This window comes from Choloepus didactylus, chromosome 2, assembly GCF_015220235.1.
Source record: "Choloepus didactylus isolate mChoDid1 chromosome 2, mChoDid1.pri, whole genome shotgun sequence".
Taxonomy (NCBI): domain Eukaryota; kingdom Metazoa; phylum Chordata; class Mammalia; order Pilosa; family Megalonychidae; genus Choloepus; species Choloepus didactylus.
Window position 1 is genome coordinate 81,474,569 of NC_051308.1, and position 18,119 is coordinate 81,492,687.

At 40.6% G+C, this 18,119-nt stretch overlaps 1 protein-coding gene across 2 annotated transcripts in view; it reads right to left on the minus strand.

The window, feature by feature from the left end:
- Nucleotides 1-18,119, minus strand: part of CACNA1E (calcium voltage-gated channel subunit alpha1 E) — a 335,694-nt gene that overhangs the window by 140,523 nt on the left and 177,052 nt on the right. For both annotated transcript variants that reach the window (XM_037825226.1, XM_037825225.1), the window contains exon 7: nucleotides 9,007-9,110. In XM_037825226.1, the coding sequence (XP_037681154.1) occupies nucleotides 9,007-9,110 (104 nt within the window). The remainder of the gene's footprint in view (nucleotides 1-9,006; nucleotides 9,111-18,119) is intronic.

Sequence of the window (18,119 nt, forward strand, 5' to 3'; positions counted from 1 at the left end):
CATTATTGGAAATATGAAAAAATGGGAGTATAAACTATAAAGCTTTATATCTGTGTCAAATTTCTTGAACTTGATAACTATTTATGGAGGTTCATAAGTGAATATCCTTGTTCTTAGGAAAAGTACACAGAATTATTGAGTGTTCAAGGAGCATAATATATACAATCTATTCTCACATGCTTAGAAAATAGAAAGATGGATAGAAAAAATGATATGGCAAATGTGGCAAAACATTAAAAGTTGGTGGATCTAGGTATCTGAGTGGGGGTATGTTGGAGATGGAGTTCTCTGTACAGGGTTTGTATTATTTTTGCATTGCCTTGTAAATTTGGAATTATTTCAAAATAAAAAGTATCTTGAAAAAAAACTGGTATAGTCAGGATGATATTCTGGGCTAAACCTTGTCAGTCTTTCTTTATTTGTACCAGAACTCCTGGATGGAGGCTGCCTGATGTATTAAATAAGCATCTAACCAGAAGTTGGGAAATGTTACCTCTGTCCCTGTCTCTGCCATAATAACTAGTTAGAGATTAATATCTCTAAACCCCCTCTTCTCATCTAGAAATAAAGATAATGTCCATCTACTGCACAGAGTCATTGTGAGGAATGAATAAGGTCATAGAAACAAAGGTGCTTTAAAAACCATGACATTATGCACATTATGATGAGTGTCATTAACAGCACTGAATTATGTGTGTGATTATGGTTGAAAGGGGAAGTTAAGGGTGTGTATGTCACTGAAAGGAAAGCTAGAGGATAAAACATAGGATTCTATAACACAGTGAACCCTGCTGTGGACAATGACTGTGGTTGATAGTACCAATATGAGAATGTTCTTTCATGAGCTAGAACAAAGGTACATAACTATTACAAGGACTTAATAATAGAGTGGTAAAATATATCTAATGCAAACTAAAATATTTTAATATTTTATTTTAGTAATATTTTGATATTCTCTCATCAACTCTAACAAAAGTGCCACACCAATGCTAAGAGTCAATAACGGGGGTGGGGAAGAGGTATGGGGCTTTTCTTTTTGCAGTAATGAAAATGTTCTAAAATTGATTGCAGCGATGAAGGCACAACTGTGTGATGATACTGTGAGCCACTGACTGTACACTGTGTGATGATACTGTGAGCCACTGACTGTACACTTTGGATGGATTGTATGGTGTGTGAATATATCTCAATAAAACTGCTTACAGAAACAAACACAAAAAAACTATGACATTTCCACACTGTTCTTGGTGTGCATATGTCAGCAGCCGCTGGCCTATCTGTCCCTGCCCTGGTATGGAGACAGCTCATCTGCTTTCTGCAGAAGCCCTGAGAAGGAGTGGATAGAGGCAGTGGGATAGCTCAAGGTCATTTTATGTTTGTGTGTCTCCTGCCCTGGAGCCCCTGACGGTATCATAGGACACACTTCTGCAGCCCTGGTTTGTTTCCATGGAGACGGGAAGCTCTGCTTCTCTTCAAGCCTAAGCTAATGGTTTTCATCAAATCCCATTTCCTCTGAGACACGTAAAAATGCTACAATGCTTCTATCCATACTTCCTCCTTAAACACACTGAAGCCAACAAACACATGCATCACAGCCCACCTCCCCAGTGCCTGTGCCCCCAGGATGAGTGCCCCAGTCATTTCCACACTTGGCATCCAGTGGTCCCTGAGCACCAGAACAAGCTCCCTGCCCCTCCTGGCTCCAGACTGTCTTCACCACTTGCCCAGCATGGGCACCACCTATGCATCTCCTTCTACTGTCTTCTCTCTTTGTTCTAGGCGCAGCCTCATAAGAACATCCAAACTGCCTGCAAGTCAGTGGGAACATGTTCCTGGGGCTAAAAACCTTCCCAGCTATTTCCCTGGCAGCCTCTGAGGGCAAATCCCAATCAACCCTCACTCCAAGGAGGCACTGAGAGCATGAACAAGCAGAAGGGAGAGTCCATGGTCCCCCTTGTACACAGGACCAGCTGCTGCTGAACCCCTGGCGACAACAGTGAAAACCCCCAGATGTGTTGTGCATAGGTAAGGCCCCTATTGTTAACACTCCTTTAAACGTCAGAATTTATTCACACCAGCTGTTCCTAGGCTTCTCCAGAAGTGCTAAGGAGGCACCTGCCATTCCAGTTGTGTGACATCGCCCAACCTGAGGAGGCTGTCTCCCAGGTGGAGAGGACTGATGGCCCCACAGCTGGCTCAGGCCAATCATCCACAGGCTGCTCTTCAGACAACAGCCACCTGGGCTTTCCAGGTGGAAAGGATGAATGTCAATATCATCAAAGGGTTTTGGCAGCTGTTTAATAAGCGCTAAGAGCTACTCCATGCCAGACCCCAGGCCACACCTCTGCATGTGAGAAGGATCTCGCTGCGCCCTTTTCCAGATGACTGAGGAGCTTGTTCAAATGCAAACTGCTAATAAGTGGCAGGGCTAGGCTCCTCACCCAGGAACCTCAGAGGCCAAAGCCTGTGCTTCTTCCAATATGCCATTCTTTCCCATCCTGAGAGGGGTGTAGGAGAATGAAATGATTTAATTCCAAACCAGAGAGAGTCTATCAGGGTGAATACGGTCAGACACCAGCTGCTACGTCCCATTCCCAGCTAGGTTAAGAAACATCTTGACCCCATACTGGAGCCTTATCTGTACCACCAGTGACTTTTGTTAGCACACCATCTATCTTTCTCTCTTCTCAAATAGTAAGAGTCCAACTTGAATTTCCTAAACTAAAATATGGACACACTTAGGATATGAGTAAGAGTAAAGAACATCAGAGAAGATTAGACAAACTAAAGATTATACCCTCAGTGGGAATACATGAAGAAAGACGTCTATGGACAGGTCTCTTCCATGTTCTGGGTTGAATTGTTACAGTGATGATGACAGTGTTATGAGTTGAATCATACCGCCCCAATAATATATGTTCAAGTCCTTACTCCCAGCACCTTTGAGTGTGACCTTATTTGGAGATAGGATCTTTACTGATGTAAACAGTTAAGATGAGGTCATACTGGATTAGGATGAGCCCTAATCCAATATGATAGTGTGTTAATAAGAGGGAAATTTGGACACACACACAGACACAGAAGACACATGGCCATGTGAAGACAGAGGCAGGGATTGGAGTGAAGCTGCCACAAGCCACAGATGGCTGGTAACTGCTAGAAGCTGGAAAGGGGCAAGGCAGGAATCTCTCTTAGAGCCTTCAGAGAGAGCAGGGCTTGCTGGCACCTTGATTTCAAACTTCTAGCCTCCAGAACTGCAACACAACACATTTCTGTTGTTTTAAGCCACCCAGGTTTTGTTTTCTTTTAACTTTTTGTTTTGAAATAATTTCAAACTTATAGGACAGTCTCAAAAATAATACAAACCCCATAAAGAGAACTCCAGCATACCCCTGTACCACCCTAGGTACCCAGATTCACCAATTTTAACATTTTGAAGCCACCCAGTTTTTGGTACTTTATTATGGCAGCCCAAGGAAACTAATACAGGTAGAGTAGCTAAGGGAGAACATTTGAGTTGCAGGTACAGGCTATGTGGAGAGAATTCCCTAGAGCAGTGCTTGAGCATGAATAACAACTTTGATAATGGATGGTGGTGATGGCAGCATGACATTCTGAATGTAATTAACAGCACTGAATTTTATTTGAGTGGGGTTAAAAGGGGAAATTTTAGATTGTATACATGTTACTAGAATAAAATTTAAAAACAAAACAAACACATAGGACTGTACAACACAAGCAGGGAACCCTAATGTAAACCATAGATTGCTGTTAATAGTATAATTATAACAATATTCTTTCATCAATCATAACAAATGTACCACACTAATGCAAGATGTTAATAATATGTGATACATATGGAAACTGTGCTTTCTGAATGGTTTTTCTGTAAACCTACACCTTCTCTAAAAAAAAAGAGAGAAGTTAAAGTTAAATTAAAATTAATTTAATTCTATTAAAAATTACTTTATCATAAAAAATGTTCACTGAATGAATAAATATATAACAAATCCTTAAGGTATCCCATTATGTCTTAACACCCTCCCTTCCCTTCATAAATACTATTAAGAACTCCTTTGCTACACCAAAAGCACAAGCAACAACAACAAAATAGATAAATTGGACTTCATCAACAAAAAAAGAACTTTTATGCATCAAAGGACATTATCAAGAAAGAGAAAAACTCCTACAAAATAAGAGAAAATATTTGGAAACTATATATCTGATAAGGGTTTCATGTCCAGAATATATAAAGAACTTTGCAACCCAACAACAAAAACACAACCCAACTTAAAAGATGGAAAAGGACTTGAATAGACATTTTTCCAGAGGATTTACAGATAGTCAGTAAAGCACATGAAAAAATGCTCAACATCATTAGCCATTAGGGCAATGCAAATCAAAGCCACAATGAGATAATACTTCAGATCCACTAGAATGGCTATTATTTTAAAAAAAGAAACAAAAGAAAAACTGTTGGGAATTATGTGAAGAAATAGGAACCCCAGTACATAGTTGGTGAGAAGTAAAATGGTGCAGCAGCTGTGGGCAACGGTTTGATGGTTCTTCAAAACTTTAAACACAGAACCACTATGATCTGGTAATCCTACCATATAACCTGGCAATCTCACCATACGATCTGACAAGCAGGGTCTCAAACAGATAATTGTACACAGATGTTCACAGCAGCATTATTCACAGTAGCCAAAAAGTGGAAGCAACACAAATGTCCATTAATAGATGAACGGATAAACAAAATGTGGTATATACATGCAATGGAATATTATACAGCCATAAAAAGGAATGAAGTCCTGATACATGCTACAGTATGGATGAACCTTGAAGACATCAGGTTGAGTGAAAAACTCCACAGAGGGACAGAGATTTTATGATTCAACTTATTTGAAATAACTAGAATATACAAATTCGTAGAGACAGAAAGTACAGTACAGCTTACCAGGGGTGGAGGGGGGAAGGGGAATGGGAATTAATGCATAATGGGTGCAGGGTTTCTAAATAACATACTTAAATTGCAATTTCTTTATCTTTCCATTTTAAATATTGCGTAATGACTTCCTTACTGTGGAAGCTAAGATTCTAGTTTTTGACATCCCTTTCTCCTCCCCATACTTATCCTCCCCCATCCTTTCAGGCAATTATAGCACCATATAGGGGTATCTCAAGATTCAGCCTTAAAAATGCAAACCTGGTTGACAGCCCAGCTGCATAAAGGAATTACTATGCTTATATTTCTTTAGCGGTAACACTTTTGAATTTTGTGGAATTAACTGCTTAGATCAGTATGTATGTGTTTGAGCACAAATACATACATACACACATTTATATATTTATATGTGTGTATGTATTATATATGTGTGTTTGTATATAGTTTTGACAAAACCATAAAACCCTCCTAAATAAAATCAAACACATGAGGAAATATAACAGCTTCATTTTTTTCTTCAAGATATCATTTTTAGAGCCCTCTGTCATCCTATTCAAATCTGAATTTGATGCCTCCTAGTCCTACCAGACAGCTTTCATCCTAGGACTTCCCTTCACCATCATCTTGGGAATTTCCTTTGCCTTTCTCTTCTATTGAATGCCTTGTTTCCACAAGTATCTTGTCTTTCTCTTTCTTCATTTACATTCTTATTTTAGGGGAAACGTATTCTCCAGTAACTTCTCGAGAAAAGGTGTTTGAAAATACTGCTATTCCCGCCTCACAAATAATTGGTATTTTGGCTCCGTATAGAGTTCTATCTTGAAACTTATTTTCCTGCAGAAAGTTTTAGGAATTTCTCTACTGGTTTCTAACACTCAGTGTTGTCTTTGAGAATGCTATTACAATGCCATTCTGATTCCTGATTCTTTGCGGGTAAACTCCATCCTCTTTCCAATGGCTGGAAGCTTTTCAGATATTCTCTTTACTCAGATGCTCTGAAATTTCATGCTAACTTATCTTCTTTTCATTAGTTGTACTGAGTCCTTGGTGGGAGGGTTCACTATTAATTAATTAAAAGTATTTGTTCCCTTTTATCTCCAAACCCACCTCCCATTTCCCTGCCCTACAAACTATCATTACAATATAGTGAATGTATATTTTTATTTGAATGTATTTTTACAAAGTATGTATTATGTTTTTTGCATGTATTTTTATTTATGTAAATGGTATTATGTTACACTGCAATTTTTCCTTCTTGTTTTCACTAAACTCTATGTTTTTAAGATACTCTCTGCTGCCCTGTGCACATGGTATTTGTTGCTCCTAAGTGCAGTGGAGAACGCCATGATGCACATCCCGCAATGCACCTGTCTCTCCCAGGTACAGGCTGCCAGTGGTCTCCAGTTCCCCACTGCCCACAAACAATGCTGGAAAGAATGTTCTTACACACATCTCAATGGATCTTTTAATCTGGCAATGCAAGTCTTTCACTTCTAGGAAAGTTTCTTTCCTTTTGCTTTTTTCATTTTTCTTTGCTTATTTCTTCCTCCCAATTTCTTGGTTCTCTTTCTTTAACTCCTACTGGTTGAATGTTGGACCAATCCTGATTTTCTTATTTTTGTTTTACTTTCTAGGTGATTTCATCAATTTCATATTCCAAGCATTTACTACCTTTTTATTCATTACATTTTTAACTTCCAAGAGCCCTTCTTAACTTCTCAATGTTCTTCTTTATAGCAACCTGTTATTATTTCACAGATGAAATTATTTGTTCTCTCTCTGCTAACAATTTTTTTAAGTTGTCTTCTGCTCCCTGCATTGTTCATATTCCCTCAAGTTCCTTTTCTCTGTTTCTGGCCTTTTGTGTTGGACATTTTCTCAAATGTTGATGACTCCTTGTTGTATGCTCATATTTAAGAACAAGGCACAGAAAGCTTACCAGAAGTTCTGTGTGCATGGCTGGGGCTGGTGAAACAGGTTGAAAAAAAATTCCTAATTCCAGGAATCTGCAAATGTTACCTTATTTGGAAAGAGGCTCTCTAAAGACGTAATTGAGTTAAGGATATTGAGATAAAGAGATGATCCTGGATTATCCAGATGGGCCCTAAATCCAAGAGCATGTGTCCTTATAGGAGGGACCTACACAAACACAGGGGAGGCAGTGATTAGACTGATGAGGCCCCCCAGCCAAGGAGCATCTGGAGCCACCAGAAGCTAGAAGAGGACGGAAGTAAATTCTACTCTAGAGCCCCAGAGGTAGCATGGTCCCGCCTAATTTTGGACTTCTAGCCTCCAGAATTTCTGTTGTTTCAAGCCACCCAGTTTGCTGATTTGTCATTGTCACCCTAGGAAGCTAACATGGTGAGCCTCACCGAGGGGGACAGGATGGAAACCTGCTTCTCTGGTCAGTCTACATAGGTCTTGTCTCTTAAGATAGATGGTTTTCACAGAAAGGAATCCTCTAAACTCCTGCCAGATTGCTACAGTTATGAAAAGAAGAAGCAGGCTGGGAGTATTGACATCCAGTACGTGGACTTTCATTTAACTCTTCCATTTTCAGTACAACCTATCACCCACATCCTCACATGTTCCTGATGTCACCATTCCAAGCTTCTCTGATTCAGCCTCTCCAGAGAGTAAGTCTCTTGACTTTTGCTTGGTGGGAGGTGGGTGGGGCAGACACCTGTCAGCATTGTCTGGGGGTAGAGATCTAAGGTATTGACAAGGCAGGGGAGTGGGGAGAGGAGGTTGAGAGGAGGGGCATCTGGGTGTTCCTTACAAAGACTTTCAACCAATACTCATGTTCTGAGTGCCACCCACACTCCAGCTTTCAGAGACACCTGATGCCTCTAATCCCTGAGCCTCTATTGTTATGTAGGGCAAGCATTTTGCTTTTTTAATTGGCATTCTCCACTGCAGGCAATTAAACCTCAGCTTTCTACCACCAAGTCAGTTACCATTTACTCTGTATCTTCAAAAATTCTATTGACATTTCCCATCTGTTGTCATTTCTCCTCCTTGTCCCTTTTAAAATTTTTATTTCCTGTGTTAGTGGAGTTATAAAAGATGACCACTTGATTCAATCTGCCATGTTTAACCATAATCACCACCTTATAAATTTCCAAATTTCCCTTGGAAGAATTTATGGTGGCATGCTCCGACAAGAAATTAAATTCAGGTTTGCTTAGAAAAATGTAAGATCCTCTAAAATCTATCCCTGTCTTAACCATCCTATTTTATACTCTTTGTTTCCAAAGTAAAACTTCCACTCTAGTTAAGTTAGATTTCATTACAATCTCTTTATGGTCCAAAACAAGTCCCATTTCTGCATCTTTGCTTATGTTTTTCCCTTCCTGGAATGTTCATTTCCACATACTCTATTTTGTCCTATAACTTATTTTATACTCCAAGCAAAATCCTAATTCTTCTTGAAGTCATCCCTGACTTCAGAATACATAGATCTGTCCCTTCCCCTAAACAAATGATCTGCACCTTGTATTAGTCCTTAAAATAACTCCTATTCCCCACCTGTTTTGAGTGTTTATATTGTGTTCTCAACAAAATATAAGCTTTTTAAGGGCAGGAACCATGCCTACCTCATACTTCATGTGCTCCCTGCAAAATTTAGCGCAGTATGAAACATTGAGTACTTTCTGATTGATGTAAACTAATTTGAGTCACAAATATGGGATCTGATACCCACCAGAGCTGAGAATAGGAATCTTTTGGAGGCAAATCCTATATCTTATTCAACTTTATATCCTAACAACCAGCACAGTTAAGTGGCTGGAGAAAAGGATGGATGAATAAATGAACTCTCACTGGATACCATGTGTAGAGTTGCACTTGATGAAAAGATTTTTTTTTTGAGTCCTAAAAATAATAAAGGTGATTAAAATGGCTGTTCGCTACTACATTCCAGGCTCCAGAACAGTCTTTGATGCACAGGGGCTGCTCAGTAAATGGCTTCTAAATGAAGGCTGAGTTAATGAATCTGCCATGAGACAGGAGGCATTGGTTTACAGTTAGCAGAGAAGAGGAAAGAGAAACATCTGACTTACCCGGAAAGCACTCCCAGGACTAGGTTGAGAACAAAGAAGGATCCAATGATGATGAGGGGGATGAAGTACAGCCAATTCCAGGTGGCTCCTAAGGCATCATTGGTCTGAAAGGAAGAAAAATGATTCCTTAATATTTAATCAATCAAAACCATCTACCATAAGGCGGTCTGCATTCATTCCTGCAGTTTCACACACAGGGTGGTGTAACAAGCACAGAGCAGTTACAGTTATGCATTACCTCACTCCACTCCCAGTTTGATACTATTGTGTGTTAAATCATATTGTCTTATGTACATAGTGAATGAATGACATTGCATCAGCCTCACCATAATATCCTGAGTTAAAATATCTTTAACACCCTCACTTAACAGATGGGAAAACTGAACCCAGTAAGGTCAAATACTTGTCCAAGGTCATGTGAACACTCATCGGTTTTATTGTGATTGAGGGTGTGGCTTCTAAGCCTTAGCACTCTAAATTGGACAGATTCTCAAAGAGACAGAGGCCATCCATGCCAATACTCTATTCCCCGGGCACTGGCAAAGGCCTTGGCAGGGTTTCTTGAGGGAAATTAGGGCCATCCGTACCCTGCTCAGCCCTTGACACTGGGCTCTGGCTTTTTTTCTTCCACGACAGCACAGAGATGGCTCAGGCCTGGCCCCTCTAAGGCTGTGGACAGAAAAATGACAAAGGAATAAAGACCAATAAATATAGTGGTCTCTCACTCTCTTTCTAATGCTAATACATAGTGAACTGAAAACTGCATGGAAATCCATTTTCTAGATTCTTGGACCACAAGTTGGGTGCACAGTCCTTGAATGGTAGAGGGCTGAGGAAGGATTATATCACATGACTTAGCCAAAAGAAGCAACTCTTGGCAGGATGTCTTCTTAGGACCTTGAGATAGCTCTCGGAAGCATTTTGAAAGAGTCGTAACACTTGTGCCTCTCAATTAAGAGTTCTCAAACTTCATCTTCCTCATGATATCACCCCTAGTCTTACCAAGTAGTCTTCTTGAATTGCATTTTCCACATGCAGGGCTTTGAATTCCTACCCTCACTCTTTAATACTGTTTGAAACTCCCAGCACAATTGTACATGGAGAGAAAGATATTTTATCCATAAATCTTTTGGAGAAAGGAGTCATAAAAGTTAAATGCCATGCCTAAAATTCATATGCTAAATTACTAGAATTAATATTTGAACCCAGAATTTCCAAAGCAAAGTGTTTCTGGTCCCTGTGACTTACCCAGTTCTTCCCTAAATAGTAAAATTTGCAAAATTCCTTTGATTCAGTCCTCAAGCCTCCTTTGGACTTCTATAACATTCTATCTTGTTTTTCTCCCTAATTATCTAATTTTTTCTCTGCCTCCCATTCAAATATTTCAATCCATAGGATACAGCAATCTAGTCATCATGCATTATCCAATTCCTTCAACAGTGCAGCTATTACTATATAGTAGATGCTTCATTACAAATAGCTGTTAAGGCAATCTCCTTTCAGCAAATGTGCATCTTTTGTCTTGCCCCTATGCTGTTCAGAGAGATGTGATTGCAACTGAAGCAGAATAAAAGTTAAAAATAAACTGACCAACACTTCGGATGATTGTATGGTATGTGAGTATATCTCAATAGCATTGAATTAAAAAAAAAATAAATAAACCAGCCAGAAACAAAACAAAACAAAACAAAACACTTCTGAACTGGATGGGACAAAGGCAGGGACCTTCGCATTTCAGTGTGTAAGATATAGCTCTTTGGTTCGACGAGGTCTGGTCAGTTGAATGGGAGCAGGGAGGATATGGGCCAGACCTCAGAGAAAGCTGTTCCTGATGATCAGAAGCAAAATGCAGAACCAAATGCCAAGGATAGTGAGGGGGGTTAATGGAAATAGGAAACTGTATTTTTCTGAGATAGATGAGGTATGGCCCTTCCTGTGAGATGGAGGATAAACTGAATGATACATGAATAACTAACATCATCTTTATTCATGATTTTAAGTCAAACATTCTGCAAAGGTCAGTTAGCTCGGATGGTTCACCAGTGGTGTTCCACTCACCCTCTGGCTCAGCCAGCGTCCACTTTTAGTGTGCATTCTTTGGTAAGAACTGAGTCTGCTTCTAGCACCTACACCAGGACTCAGCTGCCAGTAAACATTAGTTGGCATAACCAATGGTAATGAAGAAATTGTTACTTTTAAGGTGTCTCTGGTTCCAGGAGTGACTGAGCTGGCCGTGGATGGCTCAGAGCAATTGCATTTGGATGAGTCTTTGCAGGGATAAAGAGCATTTCCTGCATTGTGTTCTTCTGATTGCAAGATGTTAATGTGTCCAGTGAAAAATGGGATTCTGTAACCAAAGAAACCTGGGAAACACAGCAGAGTGTATTTTCCTCTTAGCTTCTGAGAAGATCTGCAACAAAGCAATATCATTTACTTTGTTTCCTGCATCATAAATTCATAATGGAACCCCCCTTTTCAAAGAAAATCAGTGAACATCTCAGGGAATACTGCTTGGGAAATACAGGGGTAAAAGAACTCCCTCATTAGCTTGGAGTATGGAATGCACTTCCCAAATCTTCTATAATGTACTGATGATCAATCATGACTTTTAATTCAGCGTTTTATGAGAATGTTTTGGTTTTGCTTTAACCTACGTGAAAGCAGGAACTATGCTCACTTCTGTACCTAGTGCAGTGTCTGGCACACATAGATGTTCAATTAATCAATAAATGACCACAATTTTAATAAGATAATATATACCCCAAAAATTCATTCTGATATTCCCCTCCCAATTGGTGGAGCTTTGTCTGAATTGCTTCAAATGTTCTCCATTACAGCCCTGGGGCCTTTTGGATGAAGACCGAGGAGAAAAGGAGAAGAAAAGAGAAAAGGAGAAAAGAGCTGGGAAGACACCAGCCCCTGCAGCACTATGCCCTAAGGGATTATCAAAGATGAGTGACAGCTTAAAAGGTCCTTCTGCAAAAACAGTGTGACAGCCCCCCCCCCAAGATTATTCACAAACCTTTTAATAGACGTGCCACACCCTCTCTACACCTCTCTCTTCCCCCTCTTCTTCATCTCAGCCCTTCTCCTCCTATCCTTCCTCGCTGGGTGGAGTCACCCTCACCCCACTTGCTCATCAATGGATCCCCGACCTGTCCAGAAGGAGAAGGGGACACACCTCAGCAGGGAGTGCGCCAGCAAAGGACTTCACACTTCCCTCCTCCAAAACGGCAGGATTCTTTCTGATGCTAATTAAGGCTTCAATCTATTCTGATTCATCATTATTAAAACCTTAAAATTGTCCAGTGTAGGAGAGACAACAACTAAAGTATCTTTTGAGATTTAAAAACTAAAAAAGAAGAACCAGAGGATGAAGTAATCAACAGCTCTGAAGGCATCGAGCGCCTGGATGCCGTGCAAAGGGACAGTGGGGAATGCCAAGCAGACAGTTGCCAGTTCAACCTGAGCTGTGGCTGTTTTCTCTCCTGTGGTATGCATGTGCGTCTGTCTCACAACAAGAAGTGGAAGAGAGGAGGGTTGCTTGTGTGAGACGGAGAATTCCTCCCACCTGTTCTCTCTCCACCGTACCCCCCTGCTGCTGTGACAGAGGCGCAATTCTTGCAAGGTGCTTTCCTGGGGGGATCATAACACTATTTTCCCCAGCAACTCTCCTTTCAGGAGCATGGGACAGACATGCAAGATCCTGGGGAAGGAGACTCAGAGCTTCTAAAACATGCTCTGCTGGATTCTGGCCCCAGGGGAATCTCACAGTGGAATTTTCTCTGCCCAGACCGCTATCGTCTGTAAATCAGGGCTGCATCCTACAAAGAATGCTGCACAAAGAGTGTCAGCCTCTTCATTCCACACCATTTATGGACCAACTACTATGGGCCGGGCATTGCAGAAGACAGCTTTTCTTTGTGGCAATGTCAACTTATTTAAGGAGCTCCCAGCATGTTCCCTGCCCAGCCCTTCCCCTAGACTGGCATGCTGATAGCTCTCTGTCTTCCTCACCTGCTGATACCCTGAGTGACACACACATGCACATGTGCACATGACAGGGGTGATGACAGACAGGGAAAGCAGTTTGGGGGTGGCAGCCCACCTGCACAGGGTGTGCTCAGCAGGTATCAGTCCTGACACAGTGAGAATGTGTTCCTTTGGAAACCTGCCTGTGTGGGGGTAGTGAGCTCACCCACTCCCTGTGTAAACAGGCACACGTGGCAATTATCACATTAATCTCTGGGGGGTGGGGAGAGATGGGTGGAAAGTGGGAGTGGGAGGAACACAATTAGAGAGAAAGATGGAGATGGTGAGAGCAAGAGGAAGTGGATGGGGAGAGGATTGTGGGAAGATGGTGGAATAGGAAGCTCCAGGAATCAGTCCCTCCACCAAAACAACTACTGAACTGGCAGGAACTGTCTGAGTCAACTATTTTGAAACTATGGAGTCTAGCAGACCACTGTGCAGCATCCAGGGAAGAGCAGGAGATAGAGGCTGGTATATTGCAATAAATACTGGTGAGTTCACCCTTCCTGCAGCAGCTACCATTCCCCCTCCCCCAGCCTCATGGCAGGCAGCAGTGGGGACTGGAGCTCGGGCTCCTGGCGCAGCTTGCTGGTGCCAAGGTGGGACATAAAGAATAGCCCTCCACACTCCAGGGTATCTGATTGCAGATCTTTACCATTGATCAGCTACTTTCACTCACTGAGGGTCAGCTCTAAGGGCAAAGGCAGCATAGAAATACTAAAAACAGTAACTTTCCTCAAAACTACACAAAACAGGTGAAGAAATTCACTAACTTGATAAGTGTTGAATCAAGAAAACACAGCTTCACAAGCCGTAGATGAAGCACCTGGTGTCTTTGCTGGCTCCTCCCTATCTCCCACCATTCCCACAACACAGGGTGGCACCAGCCTGAACTCCACCTGTGGGTCCCAGGTCTTGTTCCAGTGGAAGCAGAGTGGCCCTGTGCACATACTGGGGTGCATGTATGCCAGTGCCAATCTATCCGATAGAAGTCCAGAGACTGAGCTGGGGAACTTGTCTTGGACTCATCCACCCAGAGTTTGTCATGAGGGTAGAGAAACAGCTTTCAGAAGGCTGGTACAGTGTGAGAAACAATTAAGTTGAAATAGCCTGAGCCAAAGGATTATCTGCATTAAGTCACTCAAGACAGCACCCAGGAAGGGGAGAAGGTCTATTTCAAAGGAAGTAGAGAGGGTGTTAGCTTGAACTCCTGTAAAATGTAAACAGGAAATTCCTAAGGCCTCTAGGAAGCACAAACCCAGGAAGAGAAGCAGGCTCCATGACTCCGGCTCCATGCAGGCTCAGACAAGACAGAGAGGACCCTGCACTTCTCATGTGCCTCAGGATGATCTTGACAGGATGGCCAAACTCTGCAGGAGACCACCAGCCACAGCAGAACCAATTAACAAAGACAGTGAAAGGTGCTTTGTGCTTTGGTTTGCTTCGATTAACTTGTAGCATTCATAAAAATATATGTCATTATCACTAGCTGGATCCAAAATTAAGGAACAGACAGTTCAGGAACTAACTGACAGAGTTAACACTTTAAAATATTAAAATGTACAGTGTATACAAAAGATTACAAGACAGGAGATGGCATCATCAACAAGCTGACTCTAGACATCCCCTGAAAAAACCTCCTCAAAGATTCAGTGAATATAAGGATAAATTCTACTTGCTCAGAACTCTGGAGGACAGAAGTTCTGGAAAAGGACCCTACAAATGCTAAATTGAAGAAAGAGACAAATATCAAGTAGGAAACTTTTGTCCTAGGCCAGCCAGTCCTTTCCCCTCCACCTCATTTGGTCCCGTGCAGCTTGGAGTTCTCCAGCGGAAGTGGGTCAGATCCCTCCCACTGGAGACACAGATTATAGACAATTCACAGCAGTGAGTTAGAACCCCACACAATCCAGGCACAGGGACCCAAGTCCACAGAGCACCCTAGAGGAGTACTAGCCTCTGAGGGGAGCTGCATACAAAAGGGCCCCCAGGGGGAGGATTAAAAAGAAAGAGAAAAACCACAGCAAAACAGTGGCCAAGTGCTTCACTCACCGAAGCCCGTTGCTGTCGGCAAGACTCCCTAAATGCAAAATGGACTTTTCTGGAGTGACTCACCTTACTGGATTGACCTCATTTGGCTCCCCAGGGTGGGATAACTTAATGCAGAAGAAACTGGAGGCAGAGAAGCCTTATGGAGGAAAAAATACTTATAAAAAAGGGAGTTAAACTGAAATGCTGCAAGACAGGATGGTCCAAGAATGAAAAGTGTAAGAAAACAGGTCACTGAGTGAGGGAGAGGATTTACACAAATCATAGGAGCTGGGGAGAAAATTCTGTAAAAAACAAACAGAATGGATCAATATTCCCAGAGAAGGAAGAGTAAAGGAAGCTTCTCCTGGAGGTGAAACAATTATATGCAAAAAGTGCAATCTTAAAAATTGTACCACAAATCCAGGGCAGAATAAGATAAAGAAGAGCTGAGAAAATCTGATCAGTTAAACTTGGACTATTTTAAATGTCTAGAATAAGTTGGACCAAGTGTCAAAGAAGAGTCTTAACACAAAACCAATCAACAACAAAACCTCAGACAAGAGGGAAAAGCTGAACATTCAGAGTTAGCGCATCAAGATAATAAGATGCCTAGACATCAGCACAAAATTAAAAGCCATACTAAAAAACAGGAAGATATGGTTCAGTCAAGGGAACAAGTTAAAAATTCACGGGCAACACAGAATTTGGAATGCCTAATCAAAGACGTTCAAACACATCTCCTAAATCAATTCAAGAAGATAAGGAAAATAAGAGATAAAAGATATTAAGAAGACAATGTGTGAGCATAAAGAAGAATTTAAAGGTATAAAAAGACACATAACAGAAATTATGGGGATGAAAGACACAATAGTAGAAATTAAAAACACACTAGATGGCTAAGAGATTTCAAATAGAGTTGAGAGGCTGTCCTGGAGATTACTCCTATGGGAACTGCAGATAGATATGCCAAATGACTGCAGTATAATAAGCGCAAGTCAACAGTAGTCCTGAAAACCATAAAGAATACCAAGATCCCTATCTGGGACTCTGTAAAATTTTCACTCACTAAGTTTATTCTTCAGAAATTTAAATCTTCCAGAGAGCTCCTATGTCAGCTAAGTCCCCAAACCCAGAGGCAATAGCCTTTTCAAAAACATCAACCATAATGTTGATACCCCTTTTCAACATGAAAAAGTTAAGGTGGTCACTGCCCAGACATCCCTGAAGATTGGGAAAGTGATTAAACTAGAGGAAGGGGTAGCAACAGACAAGATGGAATTTAACAAATGATTATGAATACTAATTCTCTATATAATTTTCTTCTGCTTAGCTGCTTAGGTATTAGAATAGCTAGAAGGAAAGAACTGAAATGGTGGAACTGTAACCCATAGCATCATTTGAAATTTATTCTATAGCTACTTGTTAAATTGTAATTTGAAAGCTATCACTTTTTTGTTTTGTATGTTATATTTCACAATAAGGAAATAACTGAAACTATTGTACTGTAACTCATAACATTTTTGGAAATTTCCTATATGGCTACTTGTTAAATCATACTCTGAAAGATATTACCTTTTTGCATATATGTTATATTTCACAACAAGGAAATAACTTAAATTGTGGAACTGTAACCCATAACATTCTTTGAAATTTGTTCTCTAACTACTTGTTAAATTGCACTTGGAAGGTTATCACTTATATGTTTATATTATATTCTACAATAAAAATATGATTTAAAAAAGGGGGAAAAGAAAAACGAAGAGAGCCTGAGTGACCTGTGGGACACCATCAAGCATACCAACATACGCATTACTGGAGTCCAGAAGGAAAAGAAATAAAGGAGCAGAAAAAGCATATGAAGAACTAATGGTCCCAAACTTCCCAAATCTGGTGGAAAATATGGAAATACACATCCAGGAGATCCATGAATGCCAAGCAGGATAGACTCCAGGAGATCTACAGTAAAACACATTATAGTAAAATTGTCAAAATCCAAAGACAGAGAGGATTTTGAAACCATCAAGAGAGAAGTGACTTGACACATACAAGGGACCCCCAATAAGATTAACAGTGGATTTCTCATCAGAAACCATGGAGGCCAGAAGACAGTGGAATGGCATATTTCAAGTCCTTAAAGAAAAAGAATGTCATCCAAGAATTCTATATCTGGCAAAATTATCCTTCAAAAATGAAGGAGAAATTAATACATTTCAGATAAAGAAAAGATGGAAGAGTTAATTACTAGAGACCTGCTCTAAAAGAAATGCTTATGGGATACTTCAGGCTGAAATTAAAGGACACTAGACAGTAACTCAAAGCCATAAGGAGAAATAAAGAATGGCAAAGGTAATTACATAGGTAAGTATAAAATCCTGTATTACTTTAAAAAAAAAAAAAACTAGAGGCATACAACAGTAGATTTGAACAGGCAGAAGAGAGAATCAGCAAACTAGAAGACAGGGTACTCTAAATCATACAGTCAGAAGAACAGCTAGAGAAAAGAACAGAAGAAACTCAGCTGTGTTTCAGGAATGTGAGTGACAGCATGAAGTGCACAAATATATGTGTCATGGGTGTCCCAGAAGGAGAACAGAAGGAAAAGGGGGCAGAAGGGGAATTTGTGGAAACAATGGCCAAAAATTTCCCAACTCTTAGGAAAGACATAAATATACATGCCTAAGAAGTGCGACATACTCCAAACAGGATAAATCCTAATCCTAACAGTCCTCTCTGAGACACTTACTAATCAGTATGTCAAATGCCAAAGATAAAGAGAGAATTCTGAAAGTAGCAAGAGAAAAGCAATTCATCACATACAAGGGGGTTCTCAACGAGACTAAGTGTGCTTATTTCTCATAAGAAGCCACGGAGGCAAAAAGATAGTGGTAAGATATGCTTAACATATCGGAAGAGAAAAACTGTTAGACAGAAATTCTTTATCTGGCAAAACTGCCCTTCAAAAATAAGGGAGAGTTAAAAATATCCACAGATAAACAGAAACTGAGAGTGTTAGTCAGCAAAAGGCCTACCCTACAAGAATTACTAAAGGG